Source organism: Aethalodelphis obliquidens, unplaced genomic scaffold, assembly GCF_003676395.1.
Source record: "Aethalodelphis obliquidens isolate GAN/ISIS:26980383/991018 unplaced genomic scaffold, ASM367639v1 scaffold1, whole genome shotgun sequence".
In the NCBI taxonomy this organism is placed as follows: Eukaryota; Metazoa; Chordata; class Mammalia; order Artiodactyla; family Delphinidae; genus Aethalodelphis; species Aethalodelphis obliquidens.
The window spans coordinates 11294842-11313541 of NW_020837945.1; the positions used below are offsets into that span (position 1 = coordinate 11294842).

General features: G+C 37.1%; 1 protein-coding gene across 5 annotated transcripts in view; it reads right to left on the reverse strand.

Moving 5' to 3' along the window:
- The window catches only part of ITSN1 (intersectin 1), a 181878-nt gene that overhangs the window by 53813 nt on the left and 109365 nt on the right, over positions 1 to 18700 (reverse strand). For all 5 annotated transcript variants that reach the window (XR_003431660.1, XR_003431659.1, XM_027100918.1 and 2 more), the window contains exons 15-16: positions 13229 to 13316; positions 12955 to 13094 (exon numbers count right to left, since the gene is read on the reverse strand). Coding sequence is in view for 3 of the 5 variants with exons in the window: in XM_027100918.1 (XP_026956719.1) it covers positions 12955 to 13094; positions 13229 to 13316 (228 nt within the window). In the remaining 2 variants the exon portion in view is untranslated. The remainder of the gene's footprint in view (positions 1 to 12954; positions 13095 to 13228; positions 13317 to 18700) is intronic.

Genomic DNA, 18700 nt, shown 5'->3' on the forward strand with positions numbered 1-18700 from the left:
ATACAACCCTCAGAATGGGAGAAAATATTTGAAAATGAAGCAACTGACAAAGGATTAACCTCCAAACTTTACAAGCAGCTCATGCAGCTCAATAACAAAAAAACAAACAACCCAATCCAAAAATGGGCAGAAGACCTAAACAGACATTTCTCCACAGAAGATATACAGATTGCCAACAAACACATGAAAGAATGCTCAACATCATTAATCACTAGAGACATGCAAATCAAAACTACAATGAGATATCATCTCACACCAGTCAGAATGGCCATCATCAAAAAATGTACAAACAATAAATGCTGGAGAGGGTGTGCAGAAAAGGGAACACTCTTGCACTGTTGGTGGGAATGTAAATGGATACAGCCACTATGGAGAACAGTATGAAGGTTCCTTAAAATACTACAGATAGAACTACCATATGATCTAGCAATCCCACTACTGGGCATATACCCTGAGAAAACCATAATTCAAAAAGAGTCATGTACCACAATGTTCATTGCAGCTCTATGTACAATAGCCAGGAAATGGAAGCAACCTAAGTGTCCATCAACAGATGAATGGATAAAGAAATTGTGGCACATATATACAATGGAATATTTCTCAGCCATAAAAAGAAAAAAATTGAGTTATTTGTAGTGAGGTGGATGGACCTAGAGTGTGTCATACAGAGTGAAGTAAGTCAGAAAGAGACAACTAAATACCGTAGGCTAACACATATATATGGAATCTAAGGAAAAAAACAGATCATGAAGAACCTAGGGTTAAGATGGGAATAAAGATGCAGACCTACTAGAGAATGGACTTGAGGATATGGGGAGGGGGAAGGGTAAGCTGTGACAAAGTGAGAGAATGGCATGGACATATATACACTACCAAATGTAAAATATATAGCTAGTGGGAAGCAGCCACATAGCAGAGGGAGATCAGCTCGGTGGTTTGTGACCACCTAGAGGGGTGGGATAGGGAGGGTGGGAGGGAGGGAGATGCAAGAGGGAAGAGATATGGGAACATATGTATATGTATAACTGATTCACTTTGTTATAAAGCAGAAACTAACACACCATTGTAAAGTAATTATACTCCAATAAAGATGTTAAAAAAAAAACAATACGTTACGAGATAACCACGAGATCACTGAAGAAATCAAAGAGGAAATCAAAAAATACCTAGAGACAAATGACAATGAAACCATGATGATCCAAAACCTATGGGATGCAGCAAAAAGAGTTATAAGAGGGAAGTTTATAGCAATACAATCCTACCTCAAGAAACAAGAAAAACCTCAAATAAACAATCTAACCTTACACCTAAAGGAAATAGAGAAAGAAGAACAAACAAAACCAAAGTTAGCAGAAGGAAAGAAATCATAAAGATCAGAGCAGAAATAAATGAAATAGAAAGAAAGAAAACAATAGCAAAGATCAATAAAACTAAAAGATGTTCTTTGAGAAGATAAAATTGATAAACCTTTAGCCAGACTCACCAACGAAAGGAGGGAGAGGACTCAAATCAACAAAATTAGAAATTAAAAAGGAGAAGTTACAATGGATACCACAGAAATACAAAGCATCATAAGAGACTACTACAAGCAACTCTATGCCAATAAAATGGACAACCTGGAAGAAATGGACAAATTCTTAGAAAGGTATAACCTTCCAAGACTGAACCAGGAAGAAATAGACAATATGAACAGACCAATCACAAGTAATGAAACTGTCATTAAAAATCTTCCAACAAACAGAAGTCCAGGACCAGATGGCTTCACAGTGAATTCTATCAAACATTTAGAGAACAGCTAACACCCATCCTTCTCAAACTCCTCCAAAAAATTGCAGAGGATGGAACACTCCCAAACTCTACCGGGCCACCATCACCCTGATACCAAAACCAGACAAAGATACTAGAAGAAATGAAAATTACAGACCAATATCACTGATGAATATAGATGCAAAAATCCTCAACAATATACTAGCAGTCAGAATCCAACAACACATTAAAAGGAACATACACTATGATCAAGTGGGATTTATCCCAGGGATGCAAGGATTCTTCAACATACACAGATCAATCAATGTGATACACCATATTAACAAATTGAAGAATAAAAACCATATGATCGGGCTTCCCAGGTGGCGCAGTGGTTGAGAGTCCGCCTGCCGATGCAGGGGACATGGGTTTGTGCCCCGGTCTGGGAAGATCCCACATGCTGTGGAGCGGCTGGGCCCGTGAGCCATGGCCACTGAGCCTGCGAGTCCGGAGCCTGTGCTCCGCAACGGGAGAGGCCACAACAGTGAGAGGCCCACTTACCGCAAAAATAAAACCAAAAAAACAAACAAAAAAACAAAACCATATGATCATCTCAATAGATGCAGAAAAGCTTCTGAGAAAATTCAACACCCATTTATTATAAAAACTCTCCAGAAAGTGGGCATAGAGGGAACCTACCTCAACGTCATAAAGGCCACATAAGAGAAACCCACAGCAAACATCATTCTCAATGGTGAAAAACTGAAAGCATTTCTTCTAAGATCAGGAACAAGACAAGGATGTCCACTTTCGCCACTATCATTCAACATAGTTTTGGAAGTCCTAGCCCCGGCAATCAGAGAAGAAAAAGAAATAAAAGGAATACAAATTGGAAAAGAAGAAGTAAAACTGTCACTGTTTGCAGATGACATGATATTATACATAGAGAATCCTAAAGATGCAACCAGAAAACTACTAGAGCTAATCAATGAATCTGGTAAAGTTGTAGGATACAAAATTAATGCACAGAAATTCCTTACATTCCTATACATTAACAATGAAAGATCAGAAAGAGAAATTAAGGAAACAATCCCATTCACAATTGCAACAAAAAGAATAAAATACCTAGGAATAAACCTACCTAAGGAGGTAAAAGACCTGTACTCAGAAAACTGTAAGACACTGATGAAAGAAATCAAAGATGACACAAACAGATGGAGAGATATACCATATTCTTGCATGGGAAGAATCAACACTGTGAGAATGACTACCTCAAAGCAATCTGCAGATTCAATGTGCAATCCCTATCAAGTTACCAGTAGCATTTTTTACAGAACTAGAACAAAAAAATCTTAAAATCTGTATGGAGATACAAGAGACCCCGAATAGCCAAAGCAATCTTGAGGGGAAAAAAACAGAGCTGGAGGAATCAGATTCTCTGACTTCAGACTATACTACAAAGCTACAGTAATCAAGACAATATGGTACTGGCACAAAATCAGAAATATAGATCAATGGAACAGGATAGAAAGCCCAGAGATAAACCCATGCACCTATGGTCAACTAATCTATGACAAAGGAGGCAAGGATATACAATGGAGAAAAGACAGCCTCTTCAGTAAGTGGTGCTGAGAAAACTGGACAGCTACTTATAAAAGAATGAAATCAGAACACTCCCTAACACCATACACAAAAATAAACTCAAAATGGATTAAAGACCTAAGTATATGGCTGGACACTATAAAACTCTTAGAGGAAAAGATAGGAAGAACACTCTTTGACATAAATCACAGCAAGATCTTTTAGACCCACCTCCTACAGTAATGGAAATTAAAACAAAAATAAAGAAATAGGACCTAATGAAACTTAAATGCTTTTGCACAGTAAAGGAAACTATAAACAAAACGAAAAGACAACCCTCAGCATGGGAGAAAATATTTGCAAACAAATCAATGGACTAAGGATTAATCTACAAAATATATAAAGAGTTCATGCAGCTCAATATTAAAAAAACAAACACCCCAATCAAAAAATGGGCAGAAGACCTAAATAGACATTTCTCCAAAGAAGACATACAGATAGCCAAGAGGCACATGAAAAGCTGCTCAACATCACTAATTATTAGAGAAATGCAAATCAAAACTACAATGAGGTATCACCTCACACCAGTTAGAATGGGCATCATCAGAAAATCTACAAACAAATGCTGGAGAGGGTGTGGAGAAAAGGGAACCCTCTTGCACTTTGCACAATAGGTGGGAATGTAAATTGATACAGCCACTATGGAGAACAGTATGGAGGTTCCTTAAAAACTAAAGATAGAATTACCATATGACCCAGCAATTCCGCTACTGGGCATATACCCCAACAAAACCATAATTCAAAAAGACACATGCACCCCAATGTTCATTGCAGCACTATTTACAATAGCCAGGTCATGGAAGCAACCTAAATGCCCATCAACAGACGAATGGATAAAGAAGATGTGGTACATATATACAATGGAATATTACTCAGCCATAAAAAGGAACGAAATTGGGTCATTTGTAGAGACGTGGATGGACCTAGAGACTGTCACACAGAGTGAAGTAAGTCAGAAACAGAAAAACAAATATCGTATATTAACACATATATGTGGAATCTAGAAAAATAGTATAGATGAACTGGTGTGCAAGGCAGAAACAGAGACACAGATGTACAGAACAAACATATGGACACCAAGGGGGCAAAGTGAAGGGGGTGGTGGTGGGATGAATTGGGAGAGTGGGATTGACATATATACACTAATATGTATAAAATAGATAACTAATAAGCACCTGCTGTATAAAGAAATAATAAAATAAAAGTCAAAAAAAAAGAAGTATCCACCTGAACAATATGTACGGCTTTCCTTTTCATAAACATGACATTGCATAAAGGTTTGTGAAGAGAGAAAAAAAATGAGCGAGCAATGGGCGGGGGGCGGGGGGGCTAAAAAAGACTAGCAGTTAATGAGAATATATTTATTGCTAATTTGGTCATCTAACTTTTCTGAAGGATTACACTGCTTCTGGTTTTTGCCTCAGGCTATCTCTTGGAAAAGAAACACAAAACCAAACATACCTTGATTAATTACTAGAAATTCATGAACTCAACACTATAAATCAAAATAAAACTGTGGAGGACACATCTCCTATTTACAACAGTCTTGGTACTGTTAATATTAAATGGAACTCTTAGGAAATTAATTTAGTTACCAGCAACAGAAATTGCAGGTGTTTGTTTTGTCTAGACCTAATACCTACAGAAAGTTAGAAGCAGAAGTGCTTTTATTTATTTTTTTCCCCCACACTCCACCCAGGACACTCAGCTTGAATCTTTCCTGGCTTCCACAAAATACTTCAATAAATGGCAGAAATCTCAAAGCCTCCAGACCCTCTTGTCCCTGGGAGTCAGCCTGATAAAGGAAGAGTGCAATTGGCAGGTCCTTCTCTAAGCCTCTGTTTACTCATCTGCAAGACTTGGGAGGTAGTACCTGTCCTACCTACAGGAAAGGGAAGGCACTATGAAGAGCAAACAAGTGAATCCATATGGAAGGAAATGCCTTGTAAACTGTCCCGTTTCTATACAAATGTTAGGGGGAGAGGGGAAGTTACAGATTTTACAGATAGGCGTGCTTTTGTATAAATAAGCATCACTTTACTTCTCACCCAGGGATATTGTGTAGCACACAATATCAGAATTTTTAAAAGGACTTTTGAGTCTTTAAATATAGTAACTTATCCCAATTAAGTGGTTGTGAAACAAATGGAAAGTTATTAAAGAAAGCCAATCAACAAACCCAACGAAGAGAGGGGAACTCCTATCTGTGTGGAAAAATCTGAAAAAAGACCACTTCAAAAGAGAAATTTTACCCATATCAAGGTAAACTGATATTCCATTACTGCAAAATTAGAAAATGTATTCATTCTTGATGCAAGAAAAATCAGAGGAGTATAAAAAAATATTGATTGGTTATTTAAATTCCAAAAAGGGGTATACTAACATTTAAAAACATCCTTAAATATTACCTCTAAATCTGTAGTCAGTAATTCAACCAGATAGTAAGTCCAACTCCCCACGGCACAAGGCGGCAGTGAATGTATCATAAGTGCTATAGAAGAGCCAAAGAGGGATGAATTGGGTAGCGTGTAGGTGCATGTGTCTGTGAAGGGTGAGGCGATAGGTGAACAAAAAATGGGAGAAGAACTAGAAAACCCTGTGGTTTCTGCAAAAGAAATAGCTAACTAAGAATCTTTTCTGATATCTCCCAAGAGCCTTTGCTAGACACCCATATATCCCAGAAAGAGAAAACGGACTCCATTTTGTCCTGAAAAATCTGTTTACCCCAAAATGTCTCAACTTTATTTATAAAGCAATATCCCATTGTTTTAAATACATGTCATTCTAAAGGATAAAACTGTCAAGGGGGTTGAGTTGGCTAAAGAAGAGAATCAAAAAAAAAAAGAAAACATCTTTTTCAAAGACTGAGTTCTGCTTTTGTCCCTTTCCCAAATCACCTTTTGTTCAGTATTTTTGAAAACCCTCAAAAGAAAAACCCACACTATTACTAAAAACTCAACCAACCAACAAGCCTACTGGTATGGAACAGAATCTGATGTACAATGTCTGTTAACTATTTTGAGTCTTGGGAGTGTTCTAATTATTTTTCTACATTGAAGGAATCTGTGTAAAGTTTCCACAAACACAGGTACATTGAATGAGAGTTAGAGCATTTTATTACTTCTGTGCAAAAGAGGTCTTTTCGAAAGGATCATAGAGGTAAAAATAAAATTTAATCTTGAACAAACCATGAAACAGCCAAACATTAATCTACTAACATAAGAAAGCAACACTGTAATTTGAATTCACACTGATTTCTCTTGCTGTCTCTGCATCTCCTCTTTCTGGATCTTTTTCTTTCCTTCCTTGTTTCCCTTCGCATGCATTTTTTTCCTGACTTCTCATTCTGTTCTGCAGTTCCTTCTCCAGATCTTTTCTTTTCTCCCCTGGTTGCTAAACATTTTGCCTTTCACTGCCTTCAAAATGAATGAGGCTGCCATGAAAGCAAGTGTCAGAAACCAAGAGCATAAAAGCCTTAGTTAAGCCAAGAACCTCATTTACTGTAACTGGCATTCTCATTTCAACAACAATTCTGTTCCTAGGAGCAGTTTTTAGGACAGGTATCATTACAAGCAGAGTTTATATTTCTAACAGCCTCTTGTGTTCAATTTGCAAAGCCCGGATTTCCCAAATATATTAAGGAATGTAATTCTTAATTCTGAATTAGTCCTAAATACATTTTTCTAAGAAATAAAATACTATCCCCTTTTGGAATAGTATACTGACTATACTATCTGATGATGAAAATTTGCATATCAACCTAAATAATGACTAAGTGTTGTCTTTCAAATTTTTGCAGCCACATAGCAAATTCAATGATCTAAAATATGCTTGTTATAAAGACTACAGTATACAGTACCTTATCCAGCTTGTAGTTCAGAGCTTTCATCTCACACACACACACACACACACACACACACACACACAATTTGTCAAGAGGAAAGATTCACTCATACTCCAATGATGTATAATAACTAATCATTATTAACTTTTATAAAAAAGGATTAGCGCTTCATGGTAAATGCTGTCTTAGACACTGAGGACTCATCTGCACAGGGAAAACTGAAGCACAGAGCTGGAGATGGTTCACCATTCTTAGTTTGAGAAAGATGTGCATTGCCTGAGTAGGGCATGGAGACCTTTAGAAAGAAGTCTAAGTGGATGACACTGCCCAGGAGAACTGCCAGGCACTACAACACTGCCTCCTGCATTGCCACTGACTGGAAGAAAGAAATGCTCCAATGTAAACGCCATTCACGTTAGGACTTGGCCAGCACACAGTGACTAGATGGGAACCAACAAGGACTCAACTTACCAACATGAAACACAATATCTAGCCTCTTTGCCTGGATTCTCTTTATTTGGCTGACAATGGAGCCCTGAAAACTATAAGCTGTACTTTATGTTGCTGCTCTGTTATCACAGTGGTCTTTAAAGTATGGAACATTAAGCTATCAGGGCCAAGGAAAACTGTTACAGTAACTACTAACATTGCCAAAGGCAAGCAGTCAAACGCTGCTGTCTAAAAAGTCCCTACTGGTAATGGTATTTGACACTTGTTAGAGCCACAATTTTACACCTATAGCTAAGCACTGTATATAAGAAAAATAACTATCAGAATGATTCTATGTGCCTAAAAGGTAGACAGATTCTCCAAAAAATGTCGAGAGCTTTAATTTTCCTGTAAAACAAGGTAAAAAGAGAAAAGTCATAGATAAGTGATAATTTTATTTTTTTAATAAATTTATTTATTTTTATTTTTGGCTGCGTTGGGTCTTCGTTGCTGCATGCGGGCTTTCTCTAGTTGCGGCGAGCGGGGGCTTCTCTTTGATGCGGTGCGCAGGCTTCTCTTGTTGCGGAGCATGGGCTCTAGGTGCGCAGGCTTCAGTAGTTGTGGCACACAGACTCAATAGCTGTGGTTCGTGGGCTCTAGAGTACAGGTTCAGTAGTTGTGGCACATGGGCTTAGTTGCTCTGTGGTATGTGGGATCTTCCCGGACCAGGGCTCAAACCCATGTCCCCTGCATTGGCAGGCGGACTCTTAACCACTGTACCACCAGGGAAGTCCCAATAATCAATAATTTTAAATTGATGTTTCTAGGCCATGAACATGAGAAGACTTTTTATTCCTTAGCATGAGAAATATTTGCTGCATATATAACACATTTTAAAAGCAGAAAATTTGATAAACAAATTTGGTCCACTGAATTAAAGCTACTTCAAGAAGGGTTAATTCATCCTGGCAATAATTACTAACAAAATCAACTATTTCTGGTTAAATCATTGGTTAAATTTTTCATTAGATCATCAAAAATTTACTGTTCACACAAAAGGCAGTAAAAATACAAAATCTATCAATTAGGAATTTGAGCACAAAAGCTTCAATATCAGAGTGCTATCATTTCCCCCCTTTTTGCTAGATCTACAAAAGCCAAGTTTATTCCCTCTGTTTCCTTTTTTAAGTAATTCTTCGCTTTGGGTGATAAATTAGAAAGACACTGATGTCTTGGGATCAATTTTGGAAAACATAAATATTGTATCTATAAGGAAGATATCTACCAAAATGCATGGAAAAATAGCCTTTTCTAAAAGGAGAAAAAGAGTCCTCAATTTCCATGATATCAGATAGAAATGTAAAGGTCCAAGATTCTAGATACCTTATGTTCCACAGCCCTGAATAACACGTCCCCAGAACTGAAGTATGCTTTATATTTTCAGTGGGTTGCTACCAATATGAAACAAATACCTGTTAATCTAACTGCAAAAGTAATTGTTTTCCTCTTTAATTAATGCCTTGAGTTATTTCCATCATTGGTTATCAGATATTGAATTAGGAGGCGTAAGTGCAGTTCTTGTTTGAAGAAAAAAGGAGAGATTCTCAAAAGAATGAATCTCAACTAGACACCTGGTAGACAGAACTAATCCAGACTGCATATTAAAAAAGAATAAGGGCTTCCCTGGTGGCGCAGTGGTTGAGAGTCCGCCTGCTGATGCAGGGGACACAGGTTCGTGCCCTGGTCCGGGAAGATCCCACATGCCACGGAGCGGCTGGGCCCGTGAGCCATGGCCGCTGAGCCTGCGCGTCCGGAGCCTGTGGCCATTGAGCCTGCGCGTCCGGAGAAGCCACAACAGTGAGAGGTCCGCGTACCGCAAAAAAAAAAAGGAAAAAGCATACCTAAACTCTTTCTCATTCAAGAAACTAAATATAATTATACTTCCCAATCCCAGTCTTATGCTTAAGAATCTGGGCTAAAGCAGGGTGCTATTGTTCCCATGACCTTATCCCTAAGGAACTGGACATGACCTTGAGTGTGCATCAAAAGAAGTGAATGGCTTATTGTAAGCGGTTTTGTATCAAAGGAACTATGAGAGTTGGATTTTGCTAAACGGAACCCTCATTTACGGAGCCAGCCATTGAATATAGGTTTAATGTTCCAATCAACTAATTTTAAATCTTTGCACTCCATAAGGTATTTCTCCAGTGTCACCATATTAGTTGATAATGAGTGAATTAAACTTTCTTTCTCTAGATGAACACTCTATACGAATATAAAACAATACTAAGTCCGAATTTCTTTTTTCTACTCTCCAGGCTGGTTTCCTTTTAGGAGAGGAAGGTTTAGGATGGAGCAAATTCACACCATCAAATTCGATGTGTGGAATGACTGGGCAGTTGAACTGTTTCACTGTCAGCAAGGTAGAAGTAATTTTTGCATCATTAGTGAAGATGCTGTAAAGGCACTGCTGTATCAAGGGAGACATGGAAGAAATCCCAACGGGTCAGAATGTGGCTCTCTTGGTCCATCACAAGAAACTACAGCTGCTAGTGAATATATGCTCTAAAGTCAGAAAAAAAAAAGCTTCATATTCTCCAAGGTGACTACAACAAAGAAAAATTGGCAGGAGATACTCAATGGATACTTAAATCTGCCTCTGAGTTGTCTCAATCAAATTATAAATCTTTTGATTCTTCAATGTAACTGTTTCTGCTTTGGTCTCACCAGGTTTGAGAGGAATAATAGAAATAATAACCGTCAGGTAACATAATATAGTCACTAAGTCCTCCAAACGAGTTTTAAATAACAAAACAATATAGCTACATACTGGCTTGTGATTTTGTTTTTTACTCTCCACATTGACTTAAATTTAAAGTAATAATGGAAAACTAAAATAAAAATTACAACAGAAAGGAATGTTCTTATTTTAAAAATAAGTATATTTGGAAAAGGGGCTAGTGGAATAAAGGGCTAAAAAATTAGCCTTTGTATAAGCAACTCTCTGATACTGAAGGCAGCATTAGTCAACTAAACACAGTAACAGTGACAAACACCACATTTTAAGGGTGTTCTCTATAGCAATGACAACAGTAATCCAATAGCCGAAATACAGCCAAAATAATGTGTAAGTCATCGAGGCGTTATCAAAAATCACCCACCAGGGACACTTCCCGGGTGGTGCAGTGGATAAGACTCTGTGCTTCCCAATGCAGGGGACCTGGGTTCGATCCCTGGTCAGGGAACAAGATCCTACATGCATGCCACAACTAAGAGTTTGCATGTTGCAACTAAGGAGCCCTGGAGCCACAACTAAGGAGTCCACCTGCCAGAACTAAGACCCAGTGCAACCAAAAAAAGAAAAAAATAATCCACCAGAATACCCCTTCCCCCTTCCTTCCTTCCTCCCTCCCTTTCTCTCTCTTTCTCTCTCTCTCTCTCTCTCTCTCTCTTTCTTTCTTTCTTGCCACACTGCAGCTTGTGGGATCTTAGTTTCCCAACCAGGGATCGAACCTGGGCCCCTGGCAGTGAGAGCGCCGAGTCTTAAGCACTGGACCGCCAGGGAATTCATCAGAGTATTATTTTCTAAAATGTGTGAACCTTGTTTTGGGTCGAACTTCTATAGGAAGGAATCTTAAGATTAAGGCAGAAATCTAGAGTACTGCCTGGGTTCAGAAGATACCTGAATACTTAACAGTTTATAATCCAAGAGACTATTAAAAAGGACTACAAGGGCTTCCCTGGTGGCGCAGTGGTTGAGAGTTCACCTGCCAATGCAGGGGACACGGGTTCGTGCCCTGGGCCGGGAAGATCCCACATGCCGTGAAGCGGCTGGGCCCATAAGCCACGGCCGCTGAGCCTGCGCGTCCAGAGCCTGTGCTCCACAACGGGAAAGGCCACAACAGTGAGAGGCCCGCGTATCACAAAAAATAAAAATAAAAAATAAAAAGGACTACAAGCTTGCACTAGTGCCATATTCCTTTTGCTTGAAATAGTGACAAGTCATAAGAGAGTTAACATGTTTCTACTGTACTTATTCTAGAGAAGGAGAACTGATAGCTGTACTTCCAATACTTACATGTGACACAATCATATGTGTACGAATATAGAAAAAAAATATATAGTACATACACACATGTACACAAATACATATTCTGTGTAAGCATGAAAGCAAAAAAAACCCCCAAACACTAAGTTTACTCAAATAATATTTCCCCTAAGATCACTTTCCTGGAATTGTATAATTGAGAAAAGCTTATTACTTATTACTCTGAAAAAACAGTACAAATACTTCAAACTCAAATGTCTAGACAATTTGGCCTAGAATCACAATTCAAAAGTCAACTAAAAATCTCAAATATGCTTTCTAATTTGTTTTTCTATTTCTACTAATGAAGAATAGGATTTTAACTTTTTCCTAGTGTCAAAAGCTAAATTGGTCAGAATCAAGTATAAAGGATTTTAGGTTGGAAAAAGAAAATATTTGAGAAAAACAAGTGTAAAATCCAACTTTTTATAAGAACATAACTGATTAAAAATGCCAATAGCTACTTAAATCTACAGTATATGATTGTTATTGATAGGAAATGAGCTGTTTGCACTCCAAGATATTTTATTACAAGATAATAATCATTCTTAAGATGATAAAGTTCTAAAGTTAAATCAAAAGCACCAAATCAGAAAAAGGCTGTGATCTAACTACTTTTACATTCCCTAAGAGCTTTGGCATTTTCCTGAGTTTTACTGTGTAAATATGACAAAACCATACACCACTTCTGCCACAAAGACAAAAGCAATTACTCCATTAAACAATAATATTTTAAAATGTGAGGTGACAAAATAAAGACTTATATTCAAGTACAATCTTGAAGGTAAGAAGTGGAAGAAAAATTCTTAGTTTTAAAAGAGACAACAGTTCCTTTTCAGTAGTCTTCAAAGAACATAAGAAAGATGAAGCTTTTGGAGCCTAGCTTTTGGAAATTCAACTTGATGTAGTTCTCTACATACAAAAGGATGAAGATGTGTAAAAATGTAATTCAGGTAAAAGACAGATGTCATGTTGGGGCCATTCACTCAGCCCTAATTTAGAGATGCCAAATTCATTTTTATATTTTAAAGGAGAATAATTCAACTTAGATTGTTTAATGTTTATCCATAAATGTGAAGGCTTTCATGAAGGCTGACAAACCAGCCTAATAAATTTTTCTGCCTGGGATCAAATATCAGCTAATCATCTGGCCAGTTAGAGAAATTAAAAAGTAAGACATACATGTAGGCACACACAGAATAGTTACCTTCAGCTGATTATTGAAAATATCAATCTCCTGTAGTTTTGATCTAGTTTCTTTCTCCACTTCATCCAGTTGGTCTCGTAGCTGCTGCCGAGCTAGTTCTTTTGCTTCTAAGGCTCTTTTGAGTGTAAGAAGTGAATCTCCTGTTTTAGAAAAACATCGCAAGATAAGAAAAACAAACTGGCAGTGAGGAAAAATGGTTTTTAACGTTCTCATTTCAATTAAGAAAATTATTGCCAGTAAAAAGGGAAAAAGTCAACTTTTATAAAACACCTACTGTGCAAACTGTTCTGCTGAACTTGTTTTAATTGGTCATTGAGTATCTGTTTTTCTGGAATAAGTCTTCCAAGCATTTGCTGAGACTCCTAGGAGAGAAAGAGAACACAGCAATGAATGATGGAGAAAACCACCATGTTTCCTCATCCCTCAAAGACTCTCCTAATCTCAACCTGAATCCTCTACAGTGAAACTGTCAGGGTGGTTTCACAACTCAGCAGAGAAAATGGAAAGCAATGATCTCTCAATTGCACTGGGATCAAATGCAAATGCAGTGACCCTGCTGTTTGCAAACTGACTCAGTAGTTTAAACAGGAACTGTTCTGTCCTGAACTTTGAGCCTTAATAGGGTTGAACTGGATTACCATACACCTGAAGTTGGAAACAGAAATCAAAAAAGGACTTTTAACAATTAGAATCTTAGCTGCCATATATGTTTGTCCAACACTCAGGATAGAGGCACAATTTTAAACAGCTACACAAAAATCTTGAACCAACTATTTTTTAACTGACATAGATAAAAGCTAAACCACATTGTACAAGCCTATTTGGAGTTTTCATGGGTGACTTGACAAGCAATTGTATTTGCCTAAGTTCAGCTGAAATTATTCAATATAGTTTCTACACATTTTAGAAAAAGGACAGATTTTCCAGGCTTTATTAAGGAATATTTGACTTTTATTTTTACTCTGATTTGAGAAAAAAATCTCTGTATATTAACTTTTGGTTTGAAAAAATTAAAATGTCAATTAAAAATTTTCACTAGAGGCTAAGAACCAGTCCCTTTCTGGAACAACCACCTTTAGATATAGACTGGCTTGTGTGTAATAAATCTTTGTGTACTATATGTCTGAACAGTAGATACAGTTCAATGGAGAGGATTTGGTAGCATCTTCTCATATGAATAATCCACACAAACACATATACCCCCCATCCCCCAAAATTTGAACAAAACAATACAAAAGTCGATCATTTTCCCAAAAAAGCATAGCCAACTAAGCTTCTCTTCTTGTTCTCCTTGCTAAATTAAGGCAAGGCCTCTTACCCAATCCCCAAGATTCTTTCCTGAACCAGGACAAACAATGAAGGATCAAGATGAAGCCTGGCTCAGATCACTCAGATTGTTTCATTTATTTAAACGTTACTTTTAAATGGACTACCTGAGTTTCAAAAATAGGTCAAACCAATATGAAGGGCTACCTGACTCATTTGCAGAGCAAGAATTTGCTAATTACTGTAAAGAAAGGAAACAGATTTCTCACGGCCTACTATGTACCTGCCTTTCTTCAAACCATGTATTATTTTTAACTTCACTACTTTTTCAGGAAACTTGATTGGTATTTTATTATCAATAACAATATACTAAGCATCAATCTTAAATAATAAAAATATGTTTGGACACAGAGCATTCAGTGAGATAATAAACACATGGCCTTCACTCCTAAATTTTCAACGGAATATTTTATGAAACTTCTCATAAATAGTTAATGAAAGACACAGAAAAACATTTACCACAGAAAAGAATACACTTTTAAAAGGTGCATGCATTTTAAAGTATTTTCAAACAATTTCTAGCAGTGAACTTCTGATACTGTTTACATTATACGTCATATCTTAATATCTCAAATTGATTAGGACTTCAGTGATAATCAGTAAGGACACAGAAGACATGAACGACATCATGAAACAACTTGATCGACTGACATTTACAGGACACCCTACCCAACTTCAACAGAGTACACATTCTTTACAAGTGCACATGGAATATTCACCAAGACAGATCAAATGCTGGGCCATAACATAAGTCTCAATAAACTTAAAAGGGTTAAAATCATACAGAGTATGTTCACAGATCATATCATAAATAAATCAGAAATCAATAAGACAAATGGAAAAAAAATCCGAGCATTTGGAAACTGAACAGCTAATTCTAAATAATCCATCAAAGAAATGACAAAGGAAATTTTAAAAAGGTTTTGAATTGAGTGGATTTAAAAATACAACATATTCATATGGCTATGACAATGCTTTGAAGGAATTATATAGCTTAAAATGTTACACATTATCAGAAATGAAGAAAGATCCAAACTCAATAATTTAAGCTTCCTCTTTACAAGGCTAGAAAAAAGCAAATCAAACCCAAAATAAAGAGATGGAAGGAAATAATAAGAAGCCTAAGTCAATGAAATAGAAAACAGACACACCACAGAGAAAAAAAAAAAATCTATAAAATCAAAACCTTTTTTAAAAAAACCAATCAATAAACCCAATATGCTCCTAGCTAGATTGATGGAGTAAAGGAGGAAGAGGGGAAGGGAGAGGAGGAAGAGAAGGAGAAAGGGGAGGGAGAGAAGGAAGAAGGAGAGGAGGAATTGGAGTGGGAGAGAAAAGATACAAATTCCCAATATCAGGAATGAAAGAAGTAAAATCACTACAGATACTACAGACTTGCAAAGAATAATAAGATATTATTATAAACAATTTTATACAAATAAATTTGTTAACTTAGATGAAATGTTCAAATTCATTGCAAGATACAAAATTATCAAAACAGACCAGAGAACAAATAGAAAACTGGAATAGCCTTGTGTCAATATCTATTGAATAAATTTTGCAATTAGAAGTTCTACCACAAACAAGACTCCAGACCCAGAAGGCTTCACTAGTGAATGCCACCAAAAATTTAAGGAAAAAACACAGTTAACCCTCAGTATCCATTGGGGATTGGTTCCAGGATCCTCTCAAGAGCAAAATCTGAGATTGCTCAAGTCCCTTATATTAAAATGGCATAGTGCAATCAGCCTCCCGAATCCTTTAATCTGCACATTTGGACCAACTTATCTGATACTGGAACCAGATAGCTATTCCAGGGGGTGAGAGAAAGTTTTATAGAAATATACAGGATTTTAAGAGACAAGCTGATGGGGTTAGCTAGGAAGGCAGTGTAGTGTCAAGGTTGAGGTTGGATGTAAAGTCTTGAAGTCACATAGATCTGGATTCGAATTTGGATTCCTGTTTCCCATCTAGAAACTGAATGCCAGAAACTGATTCTAGAATGTTCCCTTCTCGAATCTTCACTTTCTCACGTATAACATGAGAGTAATGATAGTGCCCTTACCAGATTACTGTGGGACTCTATTAAATATCCACATTAAGGTCTTAGCACTGAGCACACTGGCACATGCCAGGCTTTGGATAAATGGTAGCTACCACTACAGTCAGTCCACCATATCTGGATTCAACCAGCCTAGGATCGAATTTCAATTCAAATATGCCAATATGGAAGAACTACTGTACTATCGGTTTTACATAAAGGACTTGGAGCACCCACAGATTTTGGTATCCCCAGGCAACTTGGAACCAGTGCCCCCACAGATATCAAGGAAAGACTACCATCATATATTTTTAGAAACTAAAAGAGAAAAGAATACCCTACAGCTTAGTTTCTTATTTATTACCCTGATACCAAAGCTAGACAAGGACATTATGAGAAATCGATAAACTAATATCCTTCAAGAATTTCAATAGAGACCCCTAATAACAGCAAGTTGAATCCAGCAAAATGTTTGTTAAACAATAATACACCATGAGCAAGTGCAGTTTACCCCAAGAATGGAAGGTTGGTTTAACATTCAAATATCACCATATTAACAAAATAAAGGAGGAAAAAACCACATAAACATCTCAGTAAATGCAGGAAAAAAGAATATGACCCAATTCAACACCCATTCATGATAAAAACTGTCAGCAAACAAGGAAAAAAAGGGAAGTCCCTCACCCTAAAAAGGGCATCAATCAGGGCTTCCCTGGTGGCGCAGTGGCTGAGAGTCCGCCTGCTGATGCAGGGGACACGGGTTCGTGCCCCGGTCCGGGAAGATCCCACATGCCGCGGAGCGGCTGGGCCCGTGAGCCATGGCCGCTGAGCCTGCGCTTTCGGAGCCTGTGCTCCACAATGGGAGAGGCCACAACAATGAGAGGCCCGTGTACCGCAAAAAAAAAAAAAGGGCATCAATCAAAAAAAACCCTACAGTTAACATCATACTTCATGGTGAGAGCAATGCTTTACTCCTAAGATCAAGAACAAGACTCTCACCACTTCTATTCAACATAGTACTAGAGGTTGTAATCAACGCAGTTAAGACAAAAAAAGAAATAAAAGGTGTATAGATTGGAAAAAAAAAAAGTTATGGTGGCACAGTGGTGAAGACTCCATGCTCCCAATGCAGGGGGCCCGGGTTCAACCCCTAGTCAGGGAACTAGAACCCACATGCATGCCACAACTAAGAGTTCGCATGCCACAATTGAGAAGCCCGCCTGCCACAACTAAGACCTTGCCACAACTAAGACCTGGCACAACCAAATGAATAAATAAATATTTTAAAAAAAAAGAAAAAGAAGAAATAAAGTTATCCTTATTCACAATGTTTATGCATGTAGAAATTCTAAGGAAGCTACAATAAAGCTATTAGAACTAATAAATGAGTTAGGCAATATCACACATATAATGTCAATATATGAAAATGAATTCTGGTTCTATATACTGGAATCAAACAACTGTAAATTGAAATTAAAATATGTAATACACAATAGCATCAAAAACCTTGAAATTAGGGCTAAACTTTACAAAATATGTACAAGACTTGTACACTGAAAACTACAAAACACTGCTGTAAGAAACTTGTAACAACCCAAATAAAATTAAGAGATATACTATTAAGACTCAGTATTGTTAAGATGTCAATTCTTCCCATACTGATCTATAAATTCAATGGAATTCCAATAAAAACTCTAAGAATTTTGTAAAAACTGACATGATGATTTTAAAAGCTTCTGTGGAAATGTAAAGGACCTAAAATAGCCAAAATAATTTGAAAAAGAAAAATATTGAAGAACTCACACTACCTGATTTCAAAAATTATTATAAAACTAAAATTATCAACAGAGTGAAATACTGGTGAAAGGATAGACATAGATCAAAGGAACAGAAGAGAATCTAGAAAAGATTTTTTACAAATGTGGTTAATTGATTATCAACAAGCTACCAAGGCAATTCAATGCGGGAAAAGGACAGTGTTTTTAATAAATGTTGGTAGAACAACTGGGTGTTGGTATGGAAAAAAACGAACCTCACCCCTTACCTTACACTTAAGTAAAAACCAACCTGAAATGGATCACAGACCTAAACATGTAATATAAAAGGGTAAAACTTCTGGAAGAAAAGATAAGAGAAAGTATCTGCAATCTTGGGATAGTCAAAGATTTCTTGCATCGAACACGGAAAGTATAAACCATAAAAGAAAAAAATGAATAAATTGAACTTTCCCAAAATTAAACACGTCTGCCCTTTAAAGAACACCATTACAAAAATGAAAAGGTAAGCCACAGACTGGGCGAAAATGTTTGCAAAACATCTATCTGACAAAGGACTTCTGGGACTTCCCTCGTGGCACAGTGGTTAAGATTCCACGTCCCT